The sequence below is a fragment of the Theobroma cacao genome, chromosome 3 (assembly GCF_000208745.1).
Source record: "Theobroma cacao cultivar B97-61/B2 chromosome 3, Criollo_cocoa_genome_V2, whole genome shotgun sequence".
Lineage (NCBI taxonomy): Eukaryota > Viridiplantae > Streptophyta > Magnoliopsida > Malvales > Malvaceae > Theobroma > Theobroma cacao.
The window spans coordinates 26,994,821-27,013,414 of NC_030852.1; the positions used below are offsets into that span (position 1 = coordinate 26,994,821).

Here is an 18,594-nt window from a genome sequence, read left to right on the forward strand (position 1 = left end):
TCACCTTAAATTTTAAAATGGTCCACACATACCAAAAGTCTCTTCAAAGACAAAAACAAAACTCGAAATGACTTCTGTTAGGAAACATTACTTTTTGAAATAAAGTTTTGACATCCCAACACAGCACAAAATGCTTCCTTCTTATTGTAAGAAAAACATAGCATTGTCTTAAGTCAGGATGAAAAAGACGTAACATCTCTTCCGTTCGAAGGAGTTAGTTAGGCACTCAGGCTTCATTGAGAACAATTAAGTCTTGTGTATTTCACCGTATCTCAAAGTATCAAGTCTAAAAGTAAAGAAAGCATGCCTGCAAATACGAGATCTTCATGTAATCTCAACAGTTGTTTTTGTCCATTTTAGAACAAGTAGAAATTCTACTTCATTTTCGATAGAATTTTGATAAAGTCTAAACTCTGTATGTGTTCTTGACATTTTCACCAAGGTCTTTCTCTTCATAAATTACTTTACGAACCTTTTCAATTGTTTCAATGATTCTAGTGCAAGCTCCCTTAACGATTGTCCTTATCTTGATTATAGATACGTTTTTCCCCAGATAATTTTGTCTGTCCTTTGTGAACTGGCTGAGGTAGAATATCGATGCATTATTAAGGCAAAAAATTATGTCGCCCCTTGACTAATTTCTCAATACTCTAAGTTCCAAACAAAAAATAATAATTAAATTCATCGTTGAAAAAAAAAACTATGATTCTCTATGTATCCACACAAATTAGTTTAATTGGTATGGAAAGAAATTCACTTTCTTGTCAGTGGAGTTTTATTCTTATAAAGAGTATTTCGAAAACAAAATTTTAAAAAGTATAACAACATGTTTTTTTTTTCTTTAAAATTGCTACCTATCTGCTGGTGGATAGGCGTTAGTATAACAACATGTTTGGTTGAAAAGATTCAAATAGTCATTCTTTTCTATTCTTAATCTTTTTTTAACACTTTATTTGATTGAAAAAAATGAATATTCCTTAGAATGGTCATTTAGGAAGATGAGGGAATAGCTAATACCAAGGTCCTTGGTATTGGCTATTCCATGAGACAAGAATAAAGTAAAAACATTAACGGGTAAAAATATTCTTTATTAATTTTAAAAATTATCTTATTATATAAAATATAATTTATTCAATTATTACAATTTTTTCCTCTCACTATCAACTACCTCTCTCCTTATCTCATTAAATTCATCTTTTATTCTATTCTTATAGAATTACTATTCTATTCCCATCTTATTTCTTTATGTGAACTAAACATACTTTAAGTTAATTTGACTCGTTTGGAAATAATTCAAATTGTAATAAACCTTGAAACTTGACCATATTATCAAAAAATTAATTCATCATTGCCTACAGAGAATTTTTTTTCCATCCCTTTCCCTACCCCAATTTCAAAATTGAACTTAAACCCTGCTTATTAAGTGATGACAACACAGTCAGATCCAATGGCATCTTAGGAGAATTTGTTCATTAGCAGTGCATTTCATTATTTCAACCACCAATTAACATGCCTATATTAGAACCTTAGAGTAAGTGCCTTCATTGCACCCTCCCCAAACCACAACGAATTATCAGTTTAATATCGGCCTATGATGTCGCGTTTGTCTAGTAACATGATGGGTCATTATGCCACTAAATCATTTTATAACAAATTGAATTACATAGTGATGATGAGTTTTTTTTTTTTTTTTTAAACTTAATAGCAATCTACACCAAAAGAGAATTTTTTTTAGAAAATAAGAATTTGAATTATACTCTTAAGACCAAAAATCATGTATCAATTATTGAGAGAATTTTTTTTAAATTCAAATTGAATCTTACTTTTTATATCCAACTCAATTCTAGATAAAAAAAATAATACTTTTTATAAAAGTATATCCGGCTCGATCCTAAACAAACAATAAAAATAAAAAACATAATTTATTGTTATAATTGTTCATAAGATTCATTTGTGATTCATGTGGTATTTAACTATTACCTTTTGGTTTCGGTAACTTACACATGTTGATAAAGGTGAAAGCTAGTTTGAAGTGGCTCAAATAGTTTACTCCTCATTGCCATTAATTGGTAAATTATGGTAATGCTCCACTTCATCTACCAAAGAATGTAACCCTTTCAAAATATCCATTCCTTTTTCTCATAAAGATTACACTTGACCACAGGCTCTAAGCCCAAGTGGTCCGGGGTCGAGTAACCCCACATTGGGGGATGAGTGTCGCCTTGGGTTCAAGCCGCCCAAAAATCCTACTCTCCAAAGGTTTGTTTATCCTCTCACACTAAAAGCAACCAAAAAAAACAGAAGAAGAAGAAGAAGAAGAAGAAGGGTAAAGGTACGCTTAAGCTCAGTTTACTTTTCCAAGTAGTTTTCTTTCCATTCACACCCTTCATCGTAAAACAAACAAAGCAGACAAAAAAGAAAGACTTAATTCACCAATAACTGTTCGCCAACTGGCATTAGCCCCATTTGATGTCCCAATTGAAACACAGTCAACCCCCGGCTGGCTCTTTCCAACTCGGCTTCGTTAGCCGCCAAGCTTTTCTTTCTCTTAGGAGAGGAACTATTGTACAAAGCCGGGTCATGCTCTCGACGCTTAGCCGTGACTCTGACAGGCTCAGGCTCATTGTTGCCAATCCTATGTGGGAAATTAAGCAAAGCCCTTGAACCACGCATTCTATAAGCCGCTCGATCGTAAGCCAGAGCAGCTTCCTCAGCTGTCTCGTAAGTACCTAGCCAAACTCTTGCCCCATTCTTAGCCGAATCTCGAATCTCCGCCGCGAACTTCCCCCACGGCCTTTGCCTAACTCCCCTGTAATGTCTCCCCTTGACTACTTTTTGATTCCCATTTCGAAAGCACTTTTCTTGTTTTCCCATAAAAAAAGAGCTTCTATTTTGGCTGCTTATTCCCATGAAGGCACTTCCAAATAACATTTGAGTTGCAGTTGTAGCTGCCGGTTGAGTCAACCCCATTGGGCTCACTTCCATAACGGGTCCTGTCATCATCTCAGGCTCATCTCCAGGCTCGGCTTTGACGGAAGCTGCTACCGTGGAATCCGACGTTGGAGACCAACCAAAGTTAAGAGCTTCATGAAGGGAGTTGTAGATGATCATGTCCTCGGAGTCATCAACTTTCAACGGTAAATCACCCCAGTGTTCCGTCAAGCAAGAGTTAAGGCAACTAAAGCTCGAACTTCGAGGGTACTGATGAGGAAAGCTAAGCTCACACATAGTAACCTCGTTCATTCTTAGCAACTTTTAATGGTTTAGCTTTGATCGATGTTAAAGCAATGAAACCAAAAGAAAGAAAGAAAGAAAGAAAGATAGATATTATTAATGGACACAATTTAGTAAGACAAAGAGGCTATTTATAGAAGGTAGAAAAAAAGGTAAAGTGAATCGGCAAGTGGGTACAAGAGATTAATTATAATTAAAATTTTGGGAATTATTTAATGAGTCAGATTAATTGGGTCTTTTTATTTTTTGGGGAGTTTCCATGAAATTTTCAAAACGCAAGTGGCCAAATTGGAAGGAGAGGGAAAGGGCATTACCATGAGTTTGTGTGACACGTGAAGGGGACATGGATGAGGGCTTGAGGACATTTCATTAAGGGGCAGAGAATGATGTCCTACTCTTACATCAGCTTACGTGCATCAGGACGCATTAAGGACAGGACAAGTTCTAGGTTACCTGCGGGTGATGTTGGTATGAGTTGGCCCACTAAGGGAATAATAGTAGCATTAATCAAAGCGCACAGTTGGAGCCTAGGGGCCTAGGAAGCAATGTGGATAAGCTTTGTTGGTTCATAGAGATATTATTTCATTTCTAATTTAATAAAATCAATCAAGTGCGTCATATAGATTTACATCTTCGTATTTAACTCAATAATAAATATATATTTAAAGATCACAGATTAATCAATGAATTGTTTGATTTTTCTGTACTTTTTTTTTGCATTAAAAAATAAAATTTAAGACATTTTAATTTGAAACACAAATTTGGAGAGGACAAAATGCGTTGAGCCAAATACCACTTGTCTTTTTAAAAAGAATTGTCCAATAGAATAAGGTATCCGCTGCTCGCAAGTGATGTAGCCCTTGTAAACAAATACAATCATGTTGCGAGTTAGGAACTCCACCATAAGGAAGCCAAAATAGCGAGTATTTTCTTTTATATATAACATATATAAAGCTTTTGTCTCATTTTGCAGTAATCATCTGCCAATTGAACAGGAGGGACTTTGGCCATAAAATATGCTGGCCATATGTTCCAAAAAGAAAGAAGTGTAATTCTGCTACTCATTAAGGCCTATTGTGTAATTGTTCATTTGTACTTAACTTGTACACAAGTGATTTTCCCCCTTTGTTTTAATAGTCTATGCCTTAGTAAGTTTGGTTGTAAAAGACAAAGTTTGGCTAGAAGCTGCTGTCCCTATGCTCGGTATACGAAAAAAAAAAATTGCAAGCCTTTTCCAAACACAAAGATTAATCCTGATTGGAACAATTCTGCTCCCCTGCAAAGGCATGCATATGGCCTTGAATTTTTTCCTGAATCCAACAAAGCTTTCAAGACTAATGAGTTCCTTTATGGGTGGAGTACAAGTTTATCAACCCTAGGTGAAAAAGCAGGAAAAGATATGTATGAAACATGGAAGCAAAAAAACAATAAAAAATCATAAAGTGCAGACTAATGCAGAGAATTGTGACCGGTAGGCCTTTGCATCATATGCAAAGTCTTTTTCATGCTTTTCCTTGTACGTTAAAACGCAACTTGTCAAAGGGAATGTACGTCTGCTTTTAGGATAGGGTCGAGCGCTGAGGAGGCAATTGCAATAAGGACGGCTTCGAGATTCATCAGCCCTGCCCCATTGTCCTTTGACTCTTTGCTTCCATTAATCAGTTCATATATGCCGACTAATTAAGGTCGGTTCATCTGATTAAATCCACACATACGGACTTACTGTTCAATATGGGGACCCTTTTCCCCTTTGCCTTTTAATTTTCTCTGTTGTTTTTCTACATCAAAACTCAATTGGAATTTATCGACCATGGCTTTGAGCTCCTAAGACGGGCGTGCCATTCTGAGCAAAAGGGTTCGCTGCGTTGTTGCCAACTTGTTTTTGTAATATAAAGCAATTTCCATGCCTTTTATAGTATTAATAGAAAATTTTCATTCTTACAAGTCTCCAAAGATTCTTTTCAATTGCTAATTAAGACATTAGTTAGTCACAATTTTCCTCTCCACCTCCATCCAAATTATCATGAACCTTACAAGACAGTCAAATATATGTGATTGCAAATAGTACTACCCATCAACAAACGTTTAAACATCCATAACATATGGAGAATGTGAGACTTGATATAGTCAAGTTTAGGCAATCACAACTAATATAACTTGATTAATGGTATTAGCAGATATCATCCTTTTGTTTTTTGGTAACGTCCTTCAATATATCATTCGTTTAGATTCGATCAGTAAGAAGTTTGGGGTGAAGTGGCATCTTCTCCTATCATGACTTCGTAATAGTAGAAATGGAAATTCAGGTTAAGACGTTTACTTTTGTACGAATTTTCCTTTTGGAAAATGAAGCACGTCATTGTGGCAGTATTACCTTCAATTTCCACAATCATTAATTCCACTGGGAGGGAAATTGCTGTAGAATTTCCAATTCTTCGTCACCAAACCATGCCTGTGGGAGCCGAATCCCAGCTGAGTAATGAAATAAAACTTGTGCTGATGGGATGAATTTCTTCCTCCAATATCATCCTTCTCAAGCCTTGTGGAAAAATGGGGTTGGCTTATTATTGTTGTGGGTTGGAGGGAAGTTGAAAGCTATGGTCGAGCTAGTTGAAAATAATTGGTTGAATTTTGAATTAGATTTTTCTATTATTTCAACTCACGCAGTATAAATTTTTTTTACCTATTTTTAATGAATTTAATTCTTATATTTTTTTTGAATAGCTATATTTAAGTTTTTTATTTTTCTATTAAAAAAATAATTTAAAACAATTAATAATAGTATTAAGATTGTATCTTTTATCTTTGATGACATGTTGAGATACATTAATTCTTTAGTTACGTGACACATATCAGTTTTAAAAAATATCATATTTAATTTAAATATTCTTATTCAAAATAAAGGCTTTTTGTATTAATATGTGTTAAATGATTTTTTTAAAAAAATTAATTTAGCATGTCACATCATTAATAAAAAATTACATAACAAAATTTAATTGTAAAAATGTAAACAAATTATCAATTAATTATCTTTAAACTGACTTTTAAGATTATAGTATTAAAGTGGAATGTTAAAATTGCAACAGTAGGAAGATAGAGTTCAGATTTGGATCAAATATTTAAATAATTAATAAGACTATGATATGGTAAAGGAGAAACAATTGGGCCTCAATCGGTCCTCAAATCTTTTTAAAAGAATGTAGAAGTGTATTTGTATAATATATATATGGTAAAATATTTTATTTTTTAAGTTTTAATTAAAATTTTAAATAAATTTATTAGTTTTTGAAATAAACATTTCGTATTAAAAAAATATTTTTTATTGAATATATAAGTCAACCGTTAATATTTTCATTAATTTATTAACCTAGTAATAATGAAAGGATAATTTTATTTTTTATTAATTTAAAAAATTAGTATTATATAATTTTTAATAATTTTTTTAAAAAAGTAAGAAAGCATTCTATCGATGCTTCCTAAGAGAGAGAAGCACCAAATCTAGTGCTTCAAAGAGAAGGGAGCACTGATTGGTGCTCTTTCTCTTTTTTCAAAAAAAAAATATAATAATAATTTTTAAATTAATAAAAAAATAATATTTTAATTTTTTCATATTATGTGTTTACTGTAAAGTATTTATTTCGAAAATTAATAAACTCACTTAAAATTTTGACTAAAACTTACAGATACGAGGATATTTTACTATATAAATATATATTCCAAAACCATTAAATAAGTCCACGTTTAACCTATGGTTTCTTTTTAATCTTTTTCAATTGAAGGATATGGAAAGGAGAATATATCCTTAATTGAATATTCTGATAATTAAATATTAAAATGATAATTAAATAACCACATTTTTCTTCATTTTCATATAATTAACCCTTTGCTGAACCAATCAGTTACTATGTAGTATATCCTTCCTTATATTTTGGTTTTCTTAATTAATCTAAAGAAAAAGGGCAAAAGCTTTTCCCTTTCCCTCTTCTCCATTTCTCCATTCACTTGCCTAAGCCTGCGTATTTATTATGTTGAAAAGGATATTAAGGAAGGGGAAGAGAGAGATTCAAAAAATGTAATAGATGAGGTTCAGAGAGACACAATGGGAAGACTTAAGGCATGAAATGAAAGTAAATCCTGGATAGAAATGTCGTCGTCGTCAATATTCAACCGTTGAAACAGAGCAGTTTGGTCTGGGATTGACTCGCCGATTAGTTTTTTCTCTTGCTCTGTTTTTTGAATTGGTTAGGTGGCGTGCGGTCGCGGCCATGCCTTTGCCATACGTACCTTCCACGACCCTCATGGGTTGAATGTTGCCTCCGCAAATATTTTCTCAAGTCAAGCCCACTCCACGACAACTAAATTAAAGTTGATGCATTTAATAAAGAAAACGACACTATTTTTTAATTTAAAAAGCACAGGTAGCAGTACTGTTCAATCCATGACTTGTGCTCTTTTCAAATACTATATATATAAAAATGCACATTTGATGATTAAAAAAGTGAGGAAAGGTCATACATATAGTTGTGATTTATAAATGATCACTTTGATGCCAGATTTTCAACTTTAGCAGCAATAATAAAATATACGAACAATGTAACGAAAACAACTCAAATTAAAAAAGCTTAAAATTTAAAGCAATGGAAGACATTTTGAATTTTAACAATAGAAAAATTTCCCAACTGTTGTCCATTCTTTTTACCTCAATATTTTTTGGTTAAAAAAGGAAAGAGTATTTTAAAAATATTTTTTTTGTGCATGTGGGATATGGTATTAGATCACAGGATGGGTGATCATCCTTGTTTTTTCAATGAATTATACTCCATTCTTTTCAAGATTGGTATTCAAGACTTTTCAAATGGAGGTTTTAATTCTAATCATTCAAGTGTCCTCTTGAAAACAAAATCTAAAATATATAATAATTTAAAGACACACTAACATTAATATGATTAATTACTTATAGTATACATTTATATAAAGAGTAAAATACAGTCAAGTTCTTAAAGTTTTGTCATAATTCGATTTAGATCTATGAGATTTGAAAGTGAACCTTCCGTTTTAAAATAAACAATTTGATAGCTTTTTTAAGTTTTACCATTAAAAAATTGTTTCTTTTTTCTATCAATGAAGTCACGTACGTTTCACATTATACTCATTATACTTTTTATAAAAAAAATAAAAAAAATAATGATTTAGATAGAATCTAAACAATCTAATAATTAGGAGGAGATGCAATGGGAAAAATTGGAAATAACCTTTGTCTACTTTCCAAGATATTGTTTCTGCGACCAAGCAATCAGGTATAATCCTTACAATGATCAAGGAATCTGGAAATAAGAAAAAGGCCCAACCCAAATGGACTTTGCTTGGTTTTTTGGATTACGGCAGATGAAGACAGGCGACAAAGATTAGAGGCCAACTGTGTAATTTGACTACAAAGAAGGGTTTTGATGTTTGGGATCATGGTCAATTTAGTAAATTTCAAACATTCGTGAACATCATTTGGTGTTTGTCAACTTTAAAAGTTAATGAACCTTAGCTAAATTATACCAAAATTTTGAGGACTTGAATGTATTTTACATTTATATAAAAGATTGGCATTGCTGCCGTGAACAACGATATTTATGTCACAAAGCTGACTTCTTGTAGATGACGAGACTATAATTATTATCCAGGGAATGATTAAGACAGCGAGGTAGATGGTACGAAATTTAGTACATTTATTAGTCTTTACAGACAATTAATGCCTCATTTGGAGTTCTTTACTTTCCTATTGACTATCGACATTGCAATTCAAGATATGACCATCATTCTTGGAAATAATTTAATCAGCATGGAATCAAGATTTCAAATTCGATTTTGAGAGGTAACAAATAAAAAATTTAATATTTGAGAGAATAAAATTATAAATTTTTTTAAAAAAATTAAAAAATTATAAATATTTAAAATAAAACAACAAAATATCTAGTAGGCGGGCCCCTACTAGCCCCCTCCCCTTCGCCTCTGACTTTAATCGTCCTTACGGTTAGAAATATTTAAAAAAGACAAAATAATGAAAATAAAAAGGAAACAAATGAACATGCAATTAGCATCTTTATACGTTTAAATATTTAATTTAATAGTAAATATATGTATAATATACCTTTTCTTTTTAAGTTTAGTTTACCTTTTAGTGTGGCAGATAGTAAAAAACATTCAAGCTACAATGAAGCACAATATTGGATTGATTGCACATTACATTAGCGAAACCTAAGCATCCAACACTAATTGCTAGACATTAAAATCTCAAGTAATTTATACAAATTAAATTTTCTACAAAAATAAAAGCCCACATGCAAAGAATCTATTTATTTAGAAGATATGAGAATTGTCGACTTTCTCTCAGAGGAAGTACAATTTAATGTTTCAATAACACAATTATAAAAAAAACCACTAATTTAAAATAAAGTAAAATTAAAATTAAATGAATATTTTTTTTCTAAACGATTTTATTAAGCTCAACCATCGGTATGCCACTACAAGTCTGTTGATTATTATCAGAAGATTTTCTATAACATAGTACTTAGTCTGGACATAAAGAACTGTACAATTACAAAATACAGTACGGGTCAAAAAACTATTGACAACATCTCTCAAAACCTATAAACTTACATCAAAAGCACTATTGGTAAAACACAAACCGTTATTTAATTAATACCATCTAACATAATTAATGTATATCATATTTTCAACTTCCTCCAAAATTTTTCTCAAAAATCTTTTTCAATCATTTTGTACAACTTTAATTGAAAGGACGTCCCACGTCTATAAACACCCCTTTTTATGCAATAATTCATTTCAACATGGGATAAAGTAGCAGTTTCTTGTCCTTAAGAAACCGAACACTTGGGGTCGACGTTCATGTTTGTTGGGTCCTGAGGCTATCCCAAGTCCTGATTCTTGAGATTACGACGAAATTCATGTATGTTAAGAATTTGAACCAGACCACATATTAGCTTGAGCTTGATGTATCAGCTGTATCATCTATTGCATATCGTTAAGCAATCGAATTTATTTTTTCTATAGAAGAATACTCTGTCAGGATACAACTGGGATAGGTATATCAAGTTGAAGAGAAATTAATCTTTGCAAATAATGTCGACCGGTTCCGTCGCTGTCAAGCCAATCAATCTTTGTATCTTTCCTTTTCTTTTATTTAAGTAATCAATCATCTTTAAATTAATATAAAGTAATAATAAAGTCATTATCCAGAATTATATAAAAGGGATATGCAGCGGTCCAAACCGAAAACAGCTATACAGCCACACACATTCATTTGCTGGGCAGAAAATGGCGCCCACTGCAGTCAGGATTTTTAAGCAAGTTGATACAGTGACCTTTGCGCAAGTGGGCGTTTGCATTTTGCAAGCTGCATGCTTAGCAGCTTCGTTTCTCCTGTAGATCAAGATTGTGTTTGAAAATCGCCAAGTTGGATCTACATGTAGTCAACAATTCAAACCACATGGATTTTGAATTCAGTCTTCAGAGTCAAAGACAATATTAGAAGTTTTAGATAAACAAGGAGGCCTCCGGTTTGAGTTGAATGAGAAAAAAAAAAAAAAAAGAGAATCAGGTAGCTCTTTTATCTTTCAAAAGAAAACTTAAACTTAAGCCGCAATATATGTATCATCTGTATAACATCTCAGCAAGGCAAGGAAAACTTAAACTACCGACAAATCTAAGCCGCAAGTCCTTTTCTATTTTGTTCAAACTTAACCCACAAAATAGCACTATATTATAATCATTAATTTACATTCGAGCATTTAACTCATTAGTTGGTGTATGATTCCTCTGCTTATAGAGTAAAGTTTGAATCTCCTTTCCCTAATTATAAAAAAAAAATAATAACATATATTAATTTTTTTAATATATTAAATTTTTTTTTCAATGAATATCCCATTAACAAACTTGAGTAATATTTGGCTAAAGAGCGGGCAGTCGCATTCCACTTCTTGTCGGCATGTAGACAAGTGGCTTTGAGCAATACTTCTTGCATGCAGACAAAGACTACATTGTCGTGAACAAAAAAAAGAAGCGAGTTTTGACTCTTCAACTTTGTTTAAAAGTAGAACTTAATTCTATATATCAAGTGTCACTGTATCATAATTTATGAGTTGAGATTAGGGTTTAACCAAAACAAGAAAAAGAATTACTAGCAACTTGGTTTTGGTTTGCAGACAAACCGATTGGCTAACTTGATAAGGTTGGAAAAGTCCAAAACAAGTGGTTGCCATTTATTCACCAATCTACTAATTTTTTTTTTTTGAAAAGCTGATAGTTCATTCAATAAAAAAAACGTAGCTACAAACCATCATAGAGGAAGCCCAACCTCCAATCCAACAGGAAAAGCTGCAAAGGAACAAAAAACTAATCTGTAGCATCAACACCACCCTTGCCATCCCCACAAAGGTAGCATAAACATCCCCCATCAAACAAGAGGAGGTTAACACAACCTCAAATAAACAGATATATCTCATAACAAAATATCTAAACAATCAAGCTGTTCATAAACAAAATCTGCAAAGTGTAATACCCAACATCTCACATCTGATGTGAATATGATTGTTAAGACCTATATTATAATCCAAGCCCACCACTACTAGCAACTTGAGTTTAAGCTTTTGAGGACCACGTGGTTTAGGTCTAAAAAAAGCTGCTGGGCCAGTGGTTGGACTTGGGCGTTACAAATGGTATCAGAGCCTGCACCAGTCCGATGTGAACTTTCACATTGCTCTGGTGAGATCTTGGTCTTGTGGATATGATGTGTTGCCTTGATGAGGATATCAAGGATTTGAGTGGGTGGGATTGTAATACCCAATATCCCACATCTGATGTGAATATGATTGTTAAGACCTATATAACAATCCAAACCAACCACTACTAGTAACTTGAGTTTAAGCTTTTGAGGGCCACGTAATTTAAGTCCAAAAAAGCTGTTGGGCTAGTGGTTGGACTTGGATCGTTACACAAAGGTAAAAGCAAAAGTATAGAAACTCTCTTTTACACTTTAATAATCTCTTTTGGTCATTGGTTGTCAACACAGAGCTCCACTCTTCCAGCCTTGTGAGAGCCACTAGTCCAAAGCACCTATAATTATCCACTATCCTAAAGGTACACAATGGGCATAAAGGGGCTGTAGTCCACTTGTTGTAGGGACAAAAGCCAGTAATACACAACCATTCAGAAAAATCAACACTCTAGGAAGAAGTCGTAAAAGCTAGCAGAACCAACATCCAAGGGGTGAAAACAGGCACCTGAAGTAAAAGGGAAAGCAGTTCCTTACTCAAAAACACAAAAGATATCATGTGAAAGATGCACCCCATCCTTTGCAAGCCTGTTTGCTCTTTGATTGGCATCTCTCTTAATATGCTTAATACTCCAGTTGCCAATAATCTCTTTAAATCTCTCAATCTATAAAGTCCACTTCTTGAGTCTCCAAGGTGCTGAAGCAGGGGCTTTTATCCATTTAACCGTATTACATGAGTCACTTTCAATTAACAGGCTATAATCCTCTTTCCATTTAGAAACAGCAAAGATGGCAAAAGCTTCCATGATAGTTCTATATTTGGCAAGGTTGGAGTCGGCTTCGCCAATGTGTTTGCAAAAAATAATTTTGACCTCCCCTTTACAGTTTGGCAACAAGCCACCTATACCAACAAGTCTGGGGCATTCTTGAGCTGCTCCGTCAAAATTAAACTTCAGTGTTCTCTCATCAGGGGCAGTCCACAAGATGTTTTTAATGTTCTTCCTATTCTTCCTAGGTTGACACCGAGCTAACGATTCCTTATTAGTGTCCAGAATTGAAAAGTGATCAGTTGGCCATTCGGCATTAGACCAAGAAGCAACTCTCACTTTAACTAAGTCAAGACATTGATCAACATTCCATTCCTTGCCACTGAAGATGACTTTATTTCTGCATTTCCAAATAGACCAAACAATAGCAAAAAACTCCATTTTTTAAATTATAACATCAATATTGGCCCAATTACAATTATTCCACACTTCAAAGAAGGTTCTGATGTCAATGGAAACAACCCATTCACAACAGCACAGCTTCCACCAACCAGCCTAAACTTTCCACGTTTCTTTGCATTCAATAAACAAGTGACAACAAGTTTCTCTATAGAGATTACACAGAACACAAAGCAGTAGGTTATTTTGTAACATACCTCTTTTTTTCCAGCTCATCTTTGACAGCAATCTTACTATGCATCAATAACCAGATAAAAGCTTCCACTTAAAAAGGCGCTAGTTTTGTCCAGACATACTTTCATATCTTCTTAATTTTATCTTTGGGAGCCATGATTTGTTTACAAAACGATTTGACAGTATACACACCATTGACCTCATATTTCCAGATTAATTCATCCTTTAGCACTTTATCTTTTATTTTTTAGATAATTTGTAATATAAAAAGTCTTATTTAGATGTGATTATTTAGATTAAGACATGACTCTTAAATAAAGAGAAGTGTTTTCAAACACATCTGTTGAAATATGTTTATTAGTTATTTAATATTTCAACCAACACATCTATCTATAAAAGTAATGTACTTTCAAATTAGACTTCACTCATTCAAAGCATTCTGTAATAGACTTGTTGTATCCTGAAGAGTCCTTATCTACAAATTCCCATAGTAGGCAACAGTGCTGTATAAGACAGTGTGTTACAACATGCCTCAAGCATTTTTCCTTTTCTTTTGTACTATTTTCTAACAATTTTTAAGAGCTGTTTCTAATGGAGTCTAATCCAAATTCAAGATTTCAATTCATGAATCAAGAATTCATCAAACTTAATCAATTTGATAAAACCAATTTCATCCGTTTAAGGGATAAAATGGTGTTTCTACTTACAACCTTGAAGGTTTATTATGTTCTGGATCCAAGTCTTCCTTCACTTCTAAAACCGACCAATGAAGACACTGGTGCACAAAAAGCAAAGAGAATAAAACATGAAGAATATGAATTGATATGCCGTGGACATATCTTAAATACTTTGACAGATCGTCTATATGATCTCCACTCCAATTTGAAGATTCTAAAGAAAATTTGGACAGTTTTGAAGACTACCTACAAGAACGAGTATTGACAAATTTTTGTGCTTACAATATTTCGAGTTTAAGATAAGTGACAATTTGCCTATCATAGATCAAGTACATGAATTACAAGTTTTAATTTCAAAACTAAAAGATCTTGAGGTTAAGGTTTTATATGCACTACAAGTAGAATTGCCTCAATCTTGAAAAAATTACAAAAAAAGGCTCTACATTTTATAGAGTCTCTATTAGTAGAATAATTCATGACTCAGATGCAAATAGAATATGAAACACGTGCTCGTAACACACTATTTAGCCCTTTGATTTGAATATGAATCTTGTGACTCAGAATTTTAATAATTTTAAAAAAAATTCTATGAAATTCAAGTCATCTGCATTGAAAGTTTCAAGACAAACCTTTAAGAAAAAAGATAAGTAGTTGTTCGACCAAGAAGGTTCAGAAAAGAAAAAACCAATGAACTGCCTCAAGACAAACATAGGCGTGAATTACAAAAGAAAAAGCTACTTAAGATACAACTAATCTAGCCCCACAAAACAAATACCCACAACCAAAAGCAAAACCAAATTCAAACAACATAAACAGCAAAGAGAAAGAACCTAAGGCACATAACATTCTTCCACCAAATAAAACATCCCCTCCTGAATCTAACTCCATCCCTCCAAACATTAAGACAGCACCATTCCACAAGCTCGCCATAGCCACGAAGACCCCCCAAACCAAGATTAGCATAGGGCCATATAAGTGATTGGTAGAATCTTGAAGCAATTAAATAATACTATGTGTGTGATATTTTTAGTTATGACATAAGGAGTTGTGGTTCAATCCCTATAATACCCATAACTTCGTATTAACTTTAAAATTTTTACACTAATGGAGAGTTCAAATCTTCAAGATATTTTCTACTATGCATAGTATTATTAATATTACAAACTAGTGAGAGATTGTTAGATAGTTTGTAATATAAGTAGTCTTATTCATATGTGATTATTCAAATTAAGTGACTATTTTGATTAAGACATAACTCTTAAATAAAGAGAAGTGTTTTCAAACACATTTGTTGGAATATGTTTATTAGTTATTCAATATTTCAACAAACACATCTTTTAAAAATTAACAAGACACATATGTTGAAACAAATTAGATACAACCTTTCAGTGTTTATAAAAGAAATGTACTTTCAAACCAAACTTCATTCATTCAAAAAATTCTGCAATAAACTTGTTCTATCTTGGCAGACAATAGCATTGTTTGTAAATTCTCATAGTAAGCAACAACTTTTAAAAAATAGTGTGTTACAGCACATACCAAATTTTTTTCTTTTTTCTTTTATATTATTTTTTAACATTTATGTCAATTACTATATATATATATATATATATATATATATATATATCTCAAATTTAAGATGAAAAACCCTAGTAATACTAGAAACACCCTACGGCAGGACACAAAACAAACTGAGGAAAGAGGAGCAATTATTATAATAGTAGAACAAACAAACTGGCTAAGCTGAAATCTCCTCTTGGAGTCCTCAACTCTTAGTTTGATTGTTGACTGGTTTATTAAATAATTGCATTTGAAAAACGTGGTAATTAAAAGTCGACATACATTGAAAACGGTAATAGTTTTGAATGATCACAGTCAAAGGTACATCTGACTTGAACTTATAATATTTCTTATCAGTAAGCTAAAGGTCGGCATAAAGCCCAAAAGTTGGAAAACTCTAAATCCTGCAGTCCACGGCACGTGCTAACAGTCATCACAGCCTCTGCAGTTGTCCAGTTAAACTAATCTCTCAAGCTAAAGACAAGAACAGGGGTGTTTAGATATGCAATCATAACCCACAGAATCTTACGTGTTAAATCTTTATTCCTTCTTTAATGAGGGGTAGAAGCAGCCTGGAAGCAGAGTCTGTAAAAATTATGGGACCCACCAACGAAAATAAAATTCCACCAGGGCTGACGAAAGAGATCAACTTTGGAGAGAGGATGCTTCCAGTGTCTATCCTGGAAGCTCGTGTGAAATCCCCTCATCTTTTTTTGATCAACTATTTCTTCTTCGCTTTATATACCAACGGCCACACTCCCTCCTTTCTACTCAAATCAGTCTTCTCTAGTCTCCAACCTCTATTCCCAAGTTTCCAATTGTCACTTCCATTTCTCTCTAGAATACATAAACCGCCTCTCCCAAATGGCATCTCCTGAAGAGACATCAGCCTTGAAACTCATCAGGCAACACCTCCTGACTGACTTTGCCTCCATGGAAAACTTTCTTTCCAATCTCGATAACTGTACTTCCAGGGTCTCCGCCACCAATCAAATTCCACAATTCGTTGATACGAAAGTACCCAAGGCGCCACAGAACAATAGCCCAAAGCAATTAAAACAATCCACTCTAAGCCAGCGTCGTCCTTCTATAAACGTGGAAATTCCACCAGCAAAAGTTAACATAAGCTCAAACCCAGCTCCGGTTGAATCTGACTCTAACGAGAAAAGGCACTACAGGGGTGTCAGGAGACGACCTTGGGGCAAGTTCGCAGCTGAAATTAGAGACCCTAACAGAAAAGGCGCAAGGGTTTGGCTTGGAACCTTTGACACCGCCATAGAAGCTGCAAAAGCTTATGATAGAGCTGCGTTTAAGCTACGTGGAAGCAAAGCCATATTGAACTTCCCTCTTGAAGCGGGTCAATCAAATTCCGCAGAGCCTGAATTAATAGAGGACTCATCTTCAAGGAAAAGGAGAAGAGAGAAAGAGGACGAGGAAGAAGAAAGCGTGGCAAGTAAAGGGGTGAAAAGGGAGGAGGTGACGGAGGAAAAGGTGGTGATGCCGGTGGCGAAGGAGACCGTAACGGTGACGGAAACTGTAACGCCGGGGGTATGTTTAACGCCGTCAAATTGGACGGGGTTTTGGGATAGTGAAGATATGAAGGGAATATTCAGTATCCCTCCGTTATCTCCGTTATCTCCACATTTTGGGTATTCGAGGCTTGAGGTTATGTAAGGGATAAGGCTTTGACCGGTTTCAGCCGCCGGTTACCGAAGGAGGAATAGTTTGCTGACGTGGGCAGTTGAATTTTCCAAGAAAGACACCGCAAAAGGAAACTCAACTGTCAACAAAGAGAAATTATTCAAGGGGCGCGGATCAATTATTAGTGTGCATAAAGTAGATTAGAGCATTAAAAAAAGAATGCTTAAGCTTTTATTATTGAATTAATTGTATTTGTTCTTTTATTTGTTTAATGAAATTTCCCATCATTGTGTGTTTGGAGTTATATCAATATACGTTTTCTTTATTACAAAATACGTAAATATAAATATGTAAAATTAATAATGAATTACCTACACATGTGATTATCTAGTATAATGAAATTATCTATTTGATACCTGAAATTTAAAAATTCACAAATTAAATAATTATTAAGCTGCGGAAAACAGAACCATGTGGTGGCCTGGTCATTGGAATTATTGTATAGGCTTCCCCTTTCAAATTGAAAGATTAGTATTTGTTTTTTTCTTTTACTTTTCCACCAAAGAGTTTAAACTCAATTTCATTTGCTACATTTAATTCTTTTTTAGCACTTAAAGTTTTACGCTGTTTCATCCCATTTTCAGCAAAATGAATTTTGTTCATACTTAATCAAGAAGTGGCCTAGATGATCAAGTTAGTTGGGCATTTGTAAAACAAAAAACCAGAAGAATTGATCATGAAATGTAATTAAGTGCTTATCAACAAGTTAATGAAGTTCTTTAGGTTGCAATTGGTATCTTACTATGTTATCATATTGCAGGGAATTTGATTGTAAGGAAAATAATATTGTAGTGTTTGGTATAATAAGAAAAGTGTTGATTTAAACACTAGAAAGATGATACTATAGTATTTGGTTTACAAGTACTTTACTAAAAATATAATATTAATTTTCAGAATTACCCTTATGTATTAAAATGCACATTTAATATACTTGTATGTTTTTTTATTATAATTTTTTTTATGATATCAACTCTTAAATAAATTCTTCGTCTTCGATCTAATGATGGTGGGTGGTGTGATGATCAAGAGGTTTTAAAATCACTAATCGTAAGCTTTTTTAGAGAATTATATTGTTCAGAATAGAATGTACGCCTGAGATTTCCCATCTGAGATTCTTTTCTTACCCTTGATTAGATGGCAATGGATAGTTTAATTAAGTTAATAGAGGATAAAGAGGTTCATGAGGCTTCCCTCAAGGCTTTAGGGATAGACGGTTTTCTTACTTTGTTCTTTCAATCTC

At 33.3% G+C, this 18,594-nt stretch overlaps 2 protein-coding genes across 2 annotated transcripts; one reads left to right on the plus strand and one right to left on the minus strand.

The window, feature by feature from the left end:
* Positions 2,096-3,340, minus strand: LOC18605287 (ethylene-responsive transcription factor 2). The gene has a single exon (XM_007038210.2). It carries the CDS (start codon positions 3,241-3,243, stop codon positions 2,425-2,427), a length of 819 nt encoding a protein of 272 aa, XP_007038272.2. The 5' UTR covers positions 3,244-3,340; the 3' UTR covers positions 2,096-2,424.
* On the plus strand, positions 16,191-17,604 carry LOC18605289 (ethylene-responsive transcription factor ERF105). Its single transcript, XM_018118377.1, has one exon. The coding sequence runs from the start codon at positions 16,518-16,520 to the stop codon at positions 17,325-17,327; it is 810 nt and encodes a 269-aa protein (XP_017973866.1). The 5' UTR covers positions 16,191-16,517; the 3' UTR covers positions 17,328-17,604.

Excerpts from the sequence above, each read along its gene's own strand:
- LOC18605289 (XM_018118377.1), top strand. The coding sequence starts at position 16,518 with ATGGCATCTCCTGAAGAGACATCAGCCTTGAAACTCATCAGGCAACAC.
- LOC18605287 (XM_007038210.2), bottom strand. The coding sequence starts at position 3,243 with ATGAACGAGGTTACTATGTGTGAGCTTAGCTTTCCTCATCAGTACCCT.